The following is a 13,439-nucleotide window of genomic DNA, read 5'->3' as shown; positions in this document are numbered from 1 at the left end:
CGCAGTGAGAATAAATGGGGCTTCTTATTATACATCTTCAATAATTTGAACTCACATCTCCAGTAACACATCACACTCACATATTCAACTCCTTACACTTCTAGGCCTGAGTTAAATGGATATATAAGGTTTATCTCAATCTTGTTCTCATTTAATAAAGAATTCATATGGTATATTCAGAAGCTACAGTTTCTCAGAGTTTTGATCTTTTCCTCCGACACCATCTTCTCCAGCCATGGATGTAAAAGTACGTCTTTCATCAGAGGTTGCGGTGATAACCGGCATCCAGACATCAGCTGTAGTGCTTAAGAGAGCACGGACCTGCGGGTCTTCAGCCATTGTTGAAGATATCAACTCATCAACATGATCAAGCTTTGCGGATAATTTGTCCAACTCTTTTGCTATCTCAACCTAATTGGAGAAAAAAGCTATTCTTTAATTGAGTGAATACCACAGAGATATATTGAGAGATCATAACATGAAAATGAGATAATATCATCTGAAGTCCATCTACCTCATTAAGATGTTGAGCTGATTCTGAAGGAAGTTTTCGGACCTCAAGTCCAAGAGCTTCAATCTTAGCCCGCAACTCCACTTCTTCTTGATTGGTCAGTGATTCCACCTGCAGAATTGTTTGTAAGTAGATGAAATAAGTAGATTGCAAAGGGAGTGCCTTGAATTTGTAAAGAAGATACTTGACAGCCATAAGTGGAAAAGAGTTGCGAACAGGAATGTTTGTGATTGCATACTTTCTCTTCATATTTAAAAGAATAATACCATATGTGATGCTATTATGTGCATATTTTACAAAAAGTTGTTCACAAGTCAATAATTCAAGCCATACTTTAACAATAACAGTTGGATGATATTATATGAAGTAACAGTTGGATGATATTATATGAAGTACGTTGACACGAAGAAGACTGTTGCTTGCAAGTTATCTAATGACATTGAAAATTTTCAAATGCTTTAGATCATGTACCAATAGAACTGTTCCATACTTCCGCTACTCAACTTCTGGAATTATAATTCTCTACAAAAAATGGTGGCAAGTTATTCACTGCCATCCAGCTAAAAAGCAACATTCTTGCACTTAGTAAATTTATTGCCACATGCTTATGTTATGCAGTGCTAACGATGATTCAACTTGACTTCTCCAATTTGTTTTTTTCAACTGAGACTGCATGCTCGGATACAAGGAAAGTGCAGTTCTTTGAATTATTATGTGTTTACTTTGAGTGATATGATGGATAGATGAAAATAATCCAAGGTAATCTACCATTTAGTTTGATGGATTGATTAGTTTAGGACTTGTCTGACCATCCTATTCGTCAAAACACAATCCTTTACTTTATATATCTAGCTTATCACACAGAGGAAACACCAGCATACATGTATCAAATGATTGGATGCTCTCTGCTGTTCTGTTTTAGTTGCCTTGCCATTTCTTAGCACTAGAAGAAGTAGCTAAGCAAAAATTCACTCAAACATCACTAAAAAGGCAATCGGTGAGAAGCATAGAGAAGATAACGGACATACTTTTTCTTTTCATTTCATTGATTTACCAAAAAATCAGAATCACTCATTCACAATTGAGATAAAAGTTCCAAATTTAACAAGAATAGGGAAAACCTGCGCCTCAATGAACCACAGCACATGATAATTGCAGACGAAGAAGATGCGCTAGGAAACAAACAAAATCATACCACGAATTCAGCAATTAAACGAGCATAGCTCATTCCGAAATACCCCAAATTCCATACAACAACAATCCCAGTAACAACTACATAGTACAGTAATATTTTTTCTCGTCAGGCAAAATAGTCCACAATTCAATCCGATTGAAACAGATCCACACATCAAATATCGGATTATCAAATCTAAAATAGTTTAAAACGGAGTATCAATCAATATATGGAATTAGATCGCATATGCAGAAAATCGAACAGCGGTGTAAAATGACATTGTTAGTGCACCTGTTGAAGGAGATTAGAGAGTAGGCCAAAAAGATGCGCATCTGCAGCCGCCGGCGACGTTGGCACTTTTCCTTCGTCCGCCATTTTTTTCTCCTGATTTCTGTTTGTGCATAAACGCGAACTCCATTTTATAGTTATCGCTGAAGATTGGGCTAAGCGCGATCTTGCGTAATGCGATTTAATGTCAGATTTATCAACATATTTTTTTATAAATATTTTAACTTATATTTTAAAATTTGATCTTATTAACTTTATTTACAGGCTATTAAATAGTCAAATTATTCAACATTCACAAATTTCTTTTATAAAGTCAAATAATTTTTAAAAATATATACACGTGGCAATTAATGGGAACATGTGGAAGTATATTTTTTTCAAATATACCCTTAGCTTTCAACTATGACCAATTTAGGTACAAATTATTTTCTAACAAGATTTTCATTGCTTGAAGGTTGATCACGAATATATGTGCAACTTTTACTCGCATCAAATTTCTCGGATTTCTAGTATTCGAAAAATTAACTAGAGCTAGATTTGCACAATTATTGACAATTTGGATGTTAATTATCGCAATTGATAAATCCAGATTTGAAGAAATAACTATGGTGTGAGAAAAAAAATCAAGCATTTACCTTTATTTAAAAGTGTAATAATCATTTGATTGTAAAAGTTGGTTAAATCGCATATAGAATTTGAAGATAAAATATTAAATTATAACATTTTATTTTTATAATTGTATTGTATGTGTATAATATGATATTTTTAAGTGAGGCTCAAAATGTTATCATTTCATTAAAATAACTAATGCTCTTTGGTGTGATTAAGTCAAATAATTGTCTCATCCATGTATAAAACAATTGTTGATTAACGATTTTGGATCTGATAGGTTCAACAATGACCTCAAGATCATTTAGACATTAACCATTCATTTATCTTCAGCGAGGTATGCACTAGTAGGGCAATGATGACCGACTTCACAGCCAACTGGCGAGTAGTATGTATAAGCTACTATCTGGTTAATGTCATTTATGTCAAGTGGTCGGTGTTAATGAAACTAATTTGTGTGTCAAGTTGCCCGAACAAAGTATTGCTAGCTCAACTGCAGGAAGGAACACAAAACGACGTTAAATGTGTTTTTGGTACATTGGGTGACTATGGAATGTTTGTTGTGAATGCATTATCGATCATGCATATTTGACATATATTTGACGTCATGTATCCATGCATTATCATACATAAAATGATCATCAATTATGAATGGAACACAACTAAATTCGGCAGACAATGAAACCACCTCTATCTCAACACTCGCCCCCAAAATTCATCACAAAGCGACACATTTCTACCCGCTAAGAATGAGTTAACAATCAACTCAGATAAGATCTCATTGAAGAAAATTTGGCACACTCAACGAACTAGAAACTTTATTTTGGAGTAATAAGTAGTACTGTAGTATGTAATCAATTTAATTAAGTACTCCCTTTCGTCCATCTATGGCTGAGTCTTATTCATTTTTAGGTTGTCCATGATAGTTGAGTCATTTCCTTTATTACCAAAAAACAACAACATTTCTTCTCTATTACTTTATTCTTCATTCATCTTTCTACCTTTTACTTTTCCTACTTTATTATCCATTTACTTAACTCATTGAAAATAATTTTTCTTAAATATCGTGCTAAAAATATGCATCTACTACAGAGGAACAGAGTAAAAAGTTTTTAAAATTATAATGTTCGAAATTTTGTTAGTTTTTGTAATTTCATCAATATTATTACAAAATTAGAGATTAATATGGCGAGGTTACTAAGAAAAACACAAAAAATGTTTTGGGACAAAAACATCGCATTTTAGGGTTGATCTTTGAGGTTAAGACAGGACGACGTCGTACACGGGCCTAATGACTTCTGACTCCATATTAGAGGAGAGCACAGATTCCGAAAGTGCGCCAAGTGTGAATCGTAGCATATGCTAATGCTAATGCTACCCTTTCTCTCTCTCTCTAGAATTATCCCAACCCAGCCTGTCTTCCTCGCTTTCTCTCCTAGATACGCACAACCCATGATGATGAATTAGGAGCTCCGTCCTTCAAATCGCCAAAATCTCATGGAGATTCACTTTCTCACACCAAAAATTCTTCCTCCCGGCGCAGGTTCACTCTCCAGTGTTTCAATTTCCCCGCACGCGCTCATTCATTTCACCACGAATCTAACTCGTCTCATCGTTTGATTTTCATCTCCAGATGTTTGTTTAAGCGCCTTTCTACTTTTCTTTTCCGGTTTCGGGTTTCTAGACCCCTAATTTTGCTCATTCAAGGTCAATTTCTGTTACAAGTTCTGTTTTTTAGGGTTATATGTGGGTGAACTGAGGTGGTCTCTCAGGAATTTGAGATTTGGTAGTTTTGTGTGTGTATGTGTGTGTAGTGATGGATGAGAATTATTTGATGGATGTGGATTTTTCGGATCTTGATTTGAACCAAGAGCCTTCAAACCCACCTCTGCATAGGGTTGAGAGGTATGGGTCGATGTTGAATGAATTAGGGACTGCTCATGATAGGATAGAGGAGAGGATCCGGCAGCTGGAGGTTGTTACTGCTCGTACAAGGCAGCGCCAGCGCTGGCGACAGGCTAGGAATTCTATGGAGCTTAATTATTTTCCTATTGAGAGGACGGTAGATGCAGGTCAGAGAGGGAGCCTTAATGAAAATAGTAGTACGACTACGAGTGCGTTCAAGAGTAGTTCTGAGAGGGGGAAGGGTTGTAAAAGGGATAGTTCGCATTTGGTGGCGAAGGCGTTGGAGATGGGGTCTGAGGTTAAGAAGGCGGATAAGGAGGGTGGAAGCTTTTACGATTGTAATATATGCTTGGAGTTTGCGAGGGAGCCTGTCTTGACTACTTGTGGTCACTTGTTTTGTTGGGCGTGCTTTTATCAGGTGTCGGATGTTGATTCTACTTCTAAGGAGTGTCCGGTTTGTAAGGGGGAGGTCTCAGAGGGTACTGTGATTCCCATTTATGGTAATGGGGAGAGTGAGCGTGTGTGTGAGACAGAATCGGGCTTGAAGATACCTCCAAGGCCGAAGGCTCATAGAGTTGAAAGCATCAGACAAAAGCGAATGACTCAAGGGCTGTCCCATGTTCCTGTTGCGGAAGCACTTAGGCGAATCAGGATTAGTATTGGTGCAGTGGGCAATCAGACACAACAAGAAGCTGGCCATGGTATCCTCAATATTGACTCGGATACTCAGGCTGGACAAAATGCTGAGTCAGCAGGGGGCCATCGCTCGAGGATCCATCAGGTTTCAAGAGTATTATCCGAGAGTGCTGCTTCTCTTTCTTCCCTCTCATCTGCTTTGAGTAATGCAGAAAGACTGGTGGAAGACCTGGAAGCAGTTATTAACAACAGGCTATTGCGAAACGAAGCACGGTCTTTGTCGGTTGATGTTGGGAATCTTTTTACTAGGCCATCGACTACCATACAACCTGATCATCAGCCTCTAGTTTCAACTGTGAATACCAGTGTTGTCTTGCCCATTCCATCTTCTTCCCAATCAACTGATGCTGCTAGTTCTGTTGCTCACAATGTTCCGAGGCCAATGGGTTCTAGTGATGTGAGTCTGCCTTCGGCTCCTTCGTCATCCACTTTCCGAAGGAGAAGCTTAACGTCGAGGACTTTAGATTCAGATAGCCATGATCCCCGTGAGTTGAGAAGAAGAAGATTGAATTAGCTGCATCAGGAATAACATGGTAAATTCTTGCTTATTTAGGATTTATTACCCAATTAACTCCTGTAATTTACTGTCTTTTAAACTGCCATGTGTCTCTTTCCCTTGCCATAGCACAATCTTAAATTCCCCAATCATGGACGCTTGTGTTTACGTAAATTGTTTTCCATTGTTGTATGTAGTTTCCAGCGTAATTTGGATATATTCTAATGCCTTGCTACACATGTCTGTCCGTTAGTCCTGTTTACTTATGTCCCTTAGAATTCACAAGGCGATACACAGTGTCTGCATTTTTTGCCTGCATGTTATGAACTAGTATCTCCTAGGTTGATTATAGCTTAGTATAGGTGGCCTATTTGAAGATTATTTGAACCATAGAAAATAAGTAGTACCCAAATGTTGGTTGATTTATGTGTGCTCTTTGACACCTAGTGGATTGGTGTGATAATTTAAGGCCATTATGAGTTTAGTGATTGATGAGCAGAAGTTGATAGCTTGAGTTATATATGCACCTTTGAGGTTTGGCAGGATTACACAAGAACATGTTAGTCGGTACTTGTTTAAACCCGCACTCAAGTGTCTGGTTACAGAATTCTTTTCCCGACCTTTTAAAGTTTTTGAAAGACTACTTGAAATTTAAGCACACTTTGAGCGGCTATATTGTAATATCCCTTAATTTTGTTTACTTGAACATCTCTATGTCAGGGTTGGTAAGGGAGATTCGAGAAATGGCGCTACTCTAAAGGATCCTGGATATCAGGTAATTCTACTAGGTCGAAGTTGGGAACACCTTATTTGATATCGGACATGGACGACGATAGAGTAGTAAATTGTAATGTAATGGAGGCCATTGTTGGTCATGTTAAGAAACTGGGAAAAATTCTTCAAATCATTGATTGCAATCAAATGGAGTGTATTAGACCATATCCTACTTCTTCCTGATTAATTTTTTTTCTTATTTTTCGTATAGTGGTTGTAACTTAGCAATTTACCAGCTAAGCCAGGGCTGATTGAAAACTGCTTTAACTGCTTAACCATTGTGCAATGACTTCACTTGGCTGACTTGTGGTTTGTTAAATTCTTTTGGGGGGTGTTCGGTTGCTTGAGATTATAGTACTCGGGCCGAGACCAAGACTCGTGTACAAGATTATTCCTACGTGATATTGTCCTTATCCAACTATACAACAATATCACACGGCTACATGTCTATGTAACTATATAAGTCCATCAAACAGCTCATTTACGTATTAAGACCATGAAAAAAGTTGGGTCCACCATTTACGTAGTTGAAATAGTTAGGTAGACATATAATAAGTGACTTCATTTATCTTCCTAGATATGGCACTAGAGACAACGACGTTAATATGAAAATAATAGTACTACTAATGATCAAATCAAACGAGAGATATACACTATCTAGTTCTTTGTCATAGTATGATATATGCTAATTTAAACCATCAACTTCATTTTTATCGGAACACGTGTATCGTTTGTAATCACATAAAATAGTACTCCTACTAGTAAGAAATAATAAAATTAAAGTATATAGATGATTCACTTGTATGTCACAAATTCTAATTGGTTAAACCATTCGCGTGTAAATAATTAATACATTAGATACATTTTAAGAAATTATGTAAATGTTAAAATGATATTGAATACTACTAAGTTGATGTCATTATTCGATTAACGACCTCCTTATGTAACGAGCTCACCATATAACAGTGTATCCGCAAACTCCAGACAAAACGATGCTTTAAATTTAGCTTTGGTCTTTCAAGTACAAGGTGAGAAGATGCTCAAAGCTAGATGCAACATTTGAAGTTGAAAAATGTATCACCTTATTATATCTCATCTCGATAAGTTTTTCACATGTCACATGAAAGCTTACAGAAATGTATTTTCTCAACCTATTAAATTTAACTGATGAATGTGATTAGAAATAATATAATCAAATTTAAGGACTGTTTCATATTTGAAACGATAGATTACTTTGATTAATTATATTTTTCTCATTCAAAGTCTTTTCCTTATGTGATTGGTTAGAAGACGACCAATATAAAGATTCAGAGTTAATATATGAAGTACAACGTCAAGATTTTTGAATCAAAAGTAACACGTGTTTCTTCTACTATAGAATTATTTGTTGAGAAAAGTACTTAAATAAAAAAGGATGCCACAGTCTGTAAAGGCACATCTGTACACAATTTCAAAAGTCAAGTTTTAATTAATTTCGTTGAAGTTTTCATCATTGGAGACAGCTACGACTGAATAATGCAACTGGTAAATAAGAAAACATAGACAATAGTAGAAAACAATTATACTATGGATACTTCGATGAGACATCATCAGAAATAAAACTTGTAGTATGAACACGACACACATAATAAGATAAGTAACTACTACAAGACGACCTTAACAAACAAATTCGTTACATTACATTTGCATACTGATAATCTTTAGTTCACACTCTAGCCCTAGAATTTGCAACATCTAAGCTGGTTTCGGACTGCCTTGCTACAGACAACCGTTCATCCTACAAATGCCTTCGATTCTCATCACCCTACTTACTGAGATCGAACTATGTTAGGTCCAAAGAACTACAGAAATGCTTAAGGGGCAAACACAACAAAGAGGGAATGCACGATAAGAAAACTGAGAATGTATGACTTTTTTTTTTGCTCCACAATGCAGCACATAATCAAAGAATATGAAATATGTGACGCTGATGTGATCCTGCATCTTACAAGGGTGCCATTCCTTTCAGAGGGAGTCAAGGGTATCTGGATGGCAAACATCGAAGCCTTTTTCAGTTTGGTGGACCAGAATCATTTTTGAAGTGTTGTTCTACCATTGGTGGCAAGAGAAGAGCAAGTCTAGTTTTGTATCTTGTAATTCGTTGAAGACGTTCTTCTCTCAGCCTGCAATGATGCACCAATATCATTGTAACATTTACATAGAGGAAAACAATGTAAACAATCAGTGAAAAATGTCTGCATGAGCATATGATCATATGATAAAAATGAAAATGAGCAACTACACTTTTTAGCACTTGTAGTTTTGTATTCAATTTGAACAATATTTGACCAGTAGATTTACAGTGAAAAATTTTCCGGCAGTATTAATTTAGCACTAAATAAAAATGTGCCACGTAGAGGCATTCAAGGCATTTGGTCGGCAAAAGTAGCGCTGACAGTACTTAATGAGGAAGCGACTCCAATTATTCTTCAGATAAATATTTGATCTGAACTAGTGGGGTTAAACTAGTTAATATCCAGAAAGAAACTTTAATAATTGACTGTCAAGAAACATATCTTGAACCACATCCCAGCATGAGTTTCTCATTTACACTACAAATTGTATAAGACACGTATGATAAGTAAGATCATCAGTGTAAAGATCAAATTAGAAGGGAATTTACAATGCATCAGCAACAACTAAAAGGGACACATATTAAATATCAATGGGTAGCCCATAATGTGCATGGGCAAACATACACATTGCACATGGATAGGAAAGATAACTTGCAAAATAAGTAGAAAGGCCACTACATATAAAATGCAGAAATATTGAATAGGATATCTCACAACAAGACAAAAATAGAGGATGCATTTTACCGTGATCGAACCCTCTTTGCACGTTTAATGTGTCTCCGCAACAGTTCCTTCTCAGACAGATGCTCGCAAGAGTCCTTATCCTGAAAATGAGTACCAGTAAATTTGCTTATTCCTCTGATTCCCAGGAAAGCATACATTACAATCTTGAGCAAGGGGAACTCAAAGAAATTGGTGCTAAATATATACAACTGTACGGAGATCTTCACTTTCTTACAAGACTAAGCTCCACGTATCGCAATACACAATTCATTTCACTTCTCAAAAACCTCATGTTTCCACCATGTTTAATATCTCACAGATATCCTATGTCTTACAACAAAAGGGAAAGAAGAGAAATCTCACAATTATAATGGGGATAATCATAAAACGTCGTGAAAACATCCATGAATTGGAACTTTCATAAATGTGAAAACTCGATTCTAACTCATTGTGCTAGAAGCAGAGTTTAGTGAGCTGGGTTTTATGAATGGCTAAACAAGCTACTGCTATTATATTGCAGCAAGGTACCTTCTTGTCCCAACAGTGAGTAAATGTTGACACTTGACACTAATCTTTTTACATAAAAGGGTATAAATTAGTGTAGCCAGCTTTAATGCATTTTCATATTCATACCTTTGACAACAACATTGAAATTCATAAGGGAGTAGACTAAAATGAACAAGCTTTTTCATGCTATTTTCCTTAGTACTGGACCCTGCCATTTTCATATACTACATAACACAGTTGTGCATTTCCCAGACTAGGAACAGGTATGAGTGTATAAAGTAACAAGATAACCCTAACATACAGCTAAAAATAGTACATCAAATGAAGATCTAATCATATTTCACAGTGCTTCCCTAAACTTACACACAGCTAAAAGACACTTAATAGTACATCAAATGAAGATCTAATCATATTTCACAGTGCTTCCCTAAACTTACACACAGCTAAAAGACACTTATGTGAGTTAGAAACTACTAGTAATTACCAATTAAAAATGAGAAGGAATCAACATAATATTTTGTTCAACTCTGAGGAACGAGGCACTTGTAAAATTGTATTCGATTTTCAAGGACATTCAATATTTACCACATCGGGAAATCTACGTGGTTATAAATCGACAATGTCCCACATCACTATATGCAATAATAATAGCATAGGAAAAAAATAGGTAACACACCAAGTCATTTCATACTTAAATAGTTAAATTTGTCATCATTCCAAGCTCATAACTTTACACAACGAAGAAAATTCATCTACAAAACCATTCCTTGAAAGCCATTAGCCACCACAAAATTTCCACACAATCACAATTTCTGGACAAATGCAATTATCTATAGATCATCATTATTTTGGCATTGGAGTATAATTGAAAAGAAATACTCATTTCTATGGTCCAGTAGAAACATTGTAATGACTAACCTCATCTTCCTCTTCTTTGTCTTTTGCTATTTTATCTGGTGAATTTGCATCTTGTGCTGGTATGGGCAAAGGTCTTGGAAGAGATTTCACAGTATCCAGATACTGTGGCTGCTAAAGATGTGAACTATCAGGGAGAAGTGAATCTAAAGTTTTAATATGCCCTGGCTCAAAAATTTACCAAAGATTGACACTAAATATAAAGCTACCAATTACCAAAGCAAATTAAAAAATGCTTTTGATTTAGATTCCTATTTTTGGAGCTAGTATTTGGTTCTGGTAAAAAGGGAATACCCCTGACTTTCAGCAAATGAGAATATACAGAATTATCCACTCAAGATTGAATACATACAGTTGACAAAACTGGAATTCTTAAATACAATAAATCTAATATGGAAAACCTCTTTCAGAGCTTTGAAGGAGTATACCTGTGTTTCTTCAGGAAAACTATTTCTCAACCATGACCGGCAGAGGGAATAAAGTGTCGCGTCTTCATGTATCCTAACCTGAAACAGATAAGAAAGACATCTCTCACCAATATGAATACTAGAATAGTTGAAAGGGAAAATAACTGAAAACAAAATAATGAAATTCACCAATCTGCTGGAAGAACAGATTGTTGTCTTCCACAAGAACAACTTACCTTCCTATCCCTTATTATTACAAAAGCATCATCTTTAGTTCTATCCCTGCAAAAGTGAAGAAATAGAGTGCAGCCCTGAGAATTTATAGCACAAGAACAAGAAGACAAGAGATGAAAGCTGAAATTACAACAAAATTTACCTTGAATCCTTATGTCCATTGTTATCAGATAACGAAGCTGAAGGAGAACCAACCTTTCAAAGTGAAAAAGTACAATGACAGAAAATTCAGAAGATTATATTACAAATATAAAAGACCAATGTTATTTAATCTTTTCACCTAATTAAGCGTAACTGTTACTTAATAAATGATTAATCCTCTCAGCAGTTAATGAACTTCATAGACAACAACTGTCTAAAAACGTTCTGATAACCATTTAATACCACAGTGCATCTAATAGTATAATCAAAGGCAACAATAGGTCACTAAAAAATCTTAATCAGAACATATAATCAGGTATAAACAAGGCAGACTGTATAGGTGCCAATTCTTCTAGTGTTTAAGCAATGCATCAAATTGAGAAATTTTAGGTTTTAGCGCCTTCAAACTCATTACAATGTTGGATCTACTTTCGGATGAAATTGAGAAATTAAGTTATGGCAAAACTAATCTAATTCATTCCGAAATTCAGTGATTGTGCTCGATTCAAGACACATTCAGCAAGTTACAGCTCACAACAAATACATTCAAATCCCCGTATCAGAAACAACAGTGAAGTACCTTTGTCTGGTGTGAAGACGGAACAGGAATTCCTTTAACGACAGGCATTGCTCCGGCAGCAGCAGAATTAGTAGGAGCCGAGCCCGCTAGCAAGTGCGGCAAGTGGTTCGGGCGCACAAAAACCGGATTGGCCTGACCCTGACCCTGACCCTGATCTAGATAGGGGAACATAAATGGGGGTCGCTGGGTGGAGCGGGTAGCTGGCAAGGCGACGGGGCGGGTGAGGAATCCGCGACCGGAAGAGGCGACCGGGTAGAGAAGCTGGGAGGGATCCTGAGGATGGGGGAGGGAATGAGGGGGGCGGGGGGCCAATTGGGGGTAATTAGGGTTGGGATTGGAAGGGAGGCGAGGCGGGGGTGGGGAGTAATGGAAGTGGTGGCGATTTGGGGGACGGGGAGGATTCTGAAATAGGGGCGCGGTTGTTGCTGTGGCGGCGGAGGAGGTGGAGGTGGAAGTATCCGGTGGCGGAGGAGGGGTGGAGGGGGCCATCGGTGGCGCGGTTTTTGATTTTGATTTTCAAATTTTAGGTGCATTCAAGTTCAACACAATTATATTCTCAGGTATATATGTCATGTTCTGGTGTGGGCCCATATAGAATTGTGTTTCAAATTTGCCAAGGACTCTCTTTACCTCTTAAAGGAGGTGTGACATCTCGTTGTCGCCTCCCCCACCCCGCCAACGGATTTGGGGGTGGGGGGAGACTCGAGAGAGTATGCCCGACCCTAGGTCTGCTTATTGGACTGATTCCAACTGATTTAGGGGGCTGACACACAAGCGGGTATGCTCGACCCTTGGCTGGATTCTTCGGTCGGTTTTGATTCTAACCCCAATCGAAAAATCAATTACTAGTTGATTGCAAATTTTTTAGGAACTGGAATCGGAACTAACTAGTTTTAACCAGTCAGTTAGTAGAAACCGAAGAACCAATTATTTCATCCAATTTTAATTCAAATTTTATTTTATTAAAACTTTAATACCCCCTCCGTCCGCAATTAGGAGTCTCGATTTACTATTTTAGTTCGTCTATCATTAGGAGTCTATGTTTGCCATTGTAGGTCGTCTAACATTATGAGTCCTGGTTCACTTTTTAACTATAAATGAATGGTAGATACACCCCGCTTTCTATTAAAAAGCTAAGGAATTTTGGTACTTGAAACCATTAACTTTCCCACAAATCTGTTATTTCCTAGTATAAACTATAAAAGTAATATGAAAAATCATAAACTTTGGTGGTGCGTGTTATTTCCCCGCCTGAGCCGATTTTAAAATATCCCGGCAATATACGATCTACTTGGACAATTGTAAAGTCTGTGTATGCACACCAGAATTTTTTTTAAAACTTACGACGTTGTTTCCTTCCCTAGC

General features: G+C 36.9%; 3 protein-coding genes across 5 annotated transcripts; 1 reads left to right on the top strand and 2 right to left on the bottom strand.

Annotated features, from left to right (window-relative positions):
• Positions 1–5: 5 nt before the first annotated feature.
• Positions 6–2,123, bottom strand: LOC125215140 (ecotropic viral integration site protein). The gene is made up of 3 exons (XM_048116476.2): positions 1,977–2,123; positions 515–622; positions 6–411 (listed from the first exon to the last, which is right to left on the bottom strand). Exons 1-3 carry the CDS (start codon positions 2,058–2,060, stop codon positions 184–186), a joined length of 420 nt encoding a protein of 139 aa, XP_047972433.1. The 5' UTR covers positions 2,061–2,123; the 3' UTR covers positions 6–183.
• Positions 2,124–3,917: 1,794 nt separating this feature from the next.
• On the top strand, positions 3,918–6,618 carry LOC125200713 (uncharacterized). 2 transcript variants are annotated; one of them, XM_089065928.1, is made up of 3 exons: positions 3,918–4,125; positions 4,216–5,716; positions 6,400–6,618. In XM_089065928.1, the coding sequence occupies exon 2, from the start codon at positions 4,399–4,401 to the stop codon at positions 5,695–5,697; it is 1,299 nt and encodes a 432-aa protein (XP_088922054.1). In that variant the 5' UTR covers positions 3,918–4,125; positions 4,216–4,398; the 3' UTR covers positions 5,698–5,716; positions 6,400–6,618. The 2 variants fall into 2 exon arrangements, with proteins under 2 accessions (XP_088922054.1, XP_088922053.1); XM_089065927.1 differs by having other exon boundaries at positions 3,918–5,716.
• Positions 6,619–8,081: 1,463 nt separating this feature from the next.
• LOC125205994 (proline-rich family protein) lies at positions 8,082–12,613 on the bottom strand. 2 transcript variants are annotated; one of them, XM_048105243.2, is made up of 7 exons: positions 12,075–12,613; positions 11,496–11,548; positions 11,356–11,401; positions 11,141–11,218; positions 10,716–10,826; positions 9,312–9,391; positions 8,082–8,615 (listed from the first exon to the last, which is right to left on the bottom strand). In XM_048105243.2, exons 1-7 carry the CDS (start codon positions 12,561–12,563, stop codon positions 8,504–8,506), a joined length of 969 nt encoding a protein of 322 aa, XP_047961200.1. In that variant the 5' UTR covers positions 12,564–12,613; the 3' UTR covers positions 8,082–8,503. The 2 variants fall into 2 exon arrangements, with proteins under 2 accessions (XP_047961200.1, XP_047961208.1); XM_048105251.2 differs by having other exon boundaries at positions 10,716–10,823.
• Between the last annotated feature and the right edge of the window lie 826 nt (positions 12,614–13,439).

The sequence above is a fragment of the Salvia hispanica genome, chromosome 2 (genome assembly GCF_029641045.1).
Source record: "Salvia hispanica isolate PSC_SH4W2 chromosome 2, Shi_PSC_v1, whole genome shotgun sequence".
In the NCBI taxonomy this organism is placed as follows: Eukaryota; Viridiplantae; Streptophyta; class Magnoliopsida; order Lamiales; family Lamiaceae; genus Salvia; species Salvia hispanica.
Note: the sequence above shows the minus strand (reverse complement) of the source record. Positions and strands in the feature narration are given on the sequence as shown.

Coding starts and splice junctions, on each gene's coding strand:
- LOC125215140 (XM_048116476.2), bottom strand. CDS start 2,060: ATGGCGGACGAAGGAAAAGTGCCAACGTCGCCGGCGGCTGCAGATGCG. Junction 623..1,976: donor TCTCTAATCTCCTTCAACAG/GTGCACTAACAA, acceptor ACAATTCTGCAG/GTGGAATCACTGACCAATCA. Junction 412..514: donor CAGCTCAACATCTTAATGAG/GTAGATGGACTT, acceptor TTCTCCAATTAG/GTTGAGATAGCAAAAGAGTT.
- LOC125200713 (XM_089065928.1), top strand. CDS start 4,399: ATGGATGAGAATTATTTGATGGATGTGGATTTTTCGGATCTTGATTTG.
- LOC125205994 (XM_048105243.2), bottom strand. CDS start 12,563: ATGGCCCCCTCCACCCCTCCTCCGCCACCGGATACTTCCACCTCCACC. Junction 11,402..11,495: donor AATGGACATAAGGATTCAAG/GTAAATTTTGTT, acceptor TCACTTTTGCAG/GGATAGAACTAAAGATGATG. Junction 11,219..11,355: donor TAATAATAAGGGATAGGAAG/GTAAGTTGTTCT, acceptor TATCTGTTTCAG/GTTAGGATACATGAAGACGC.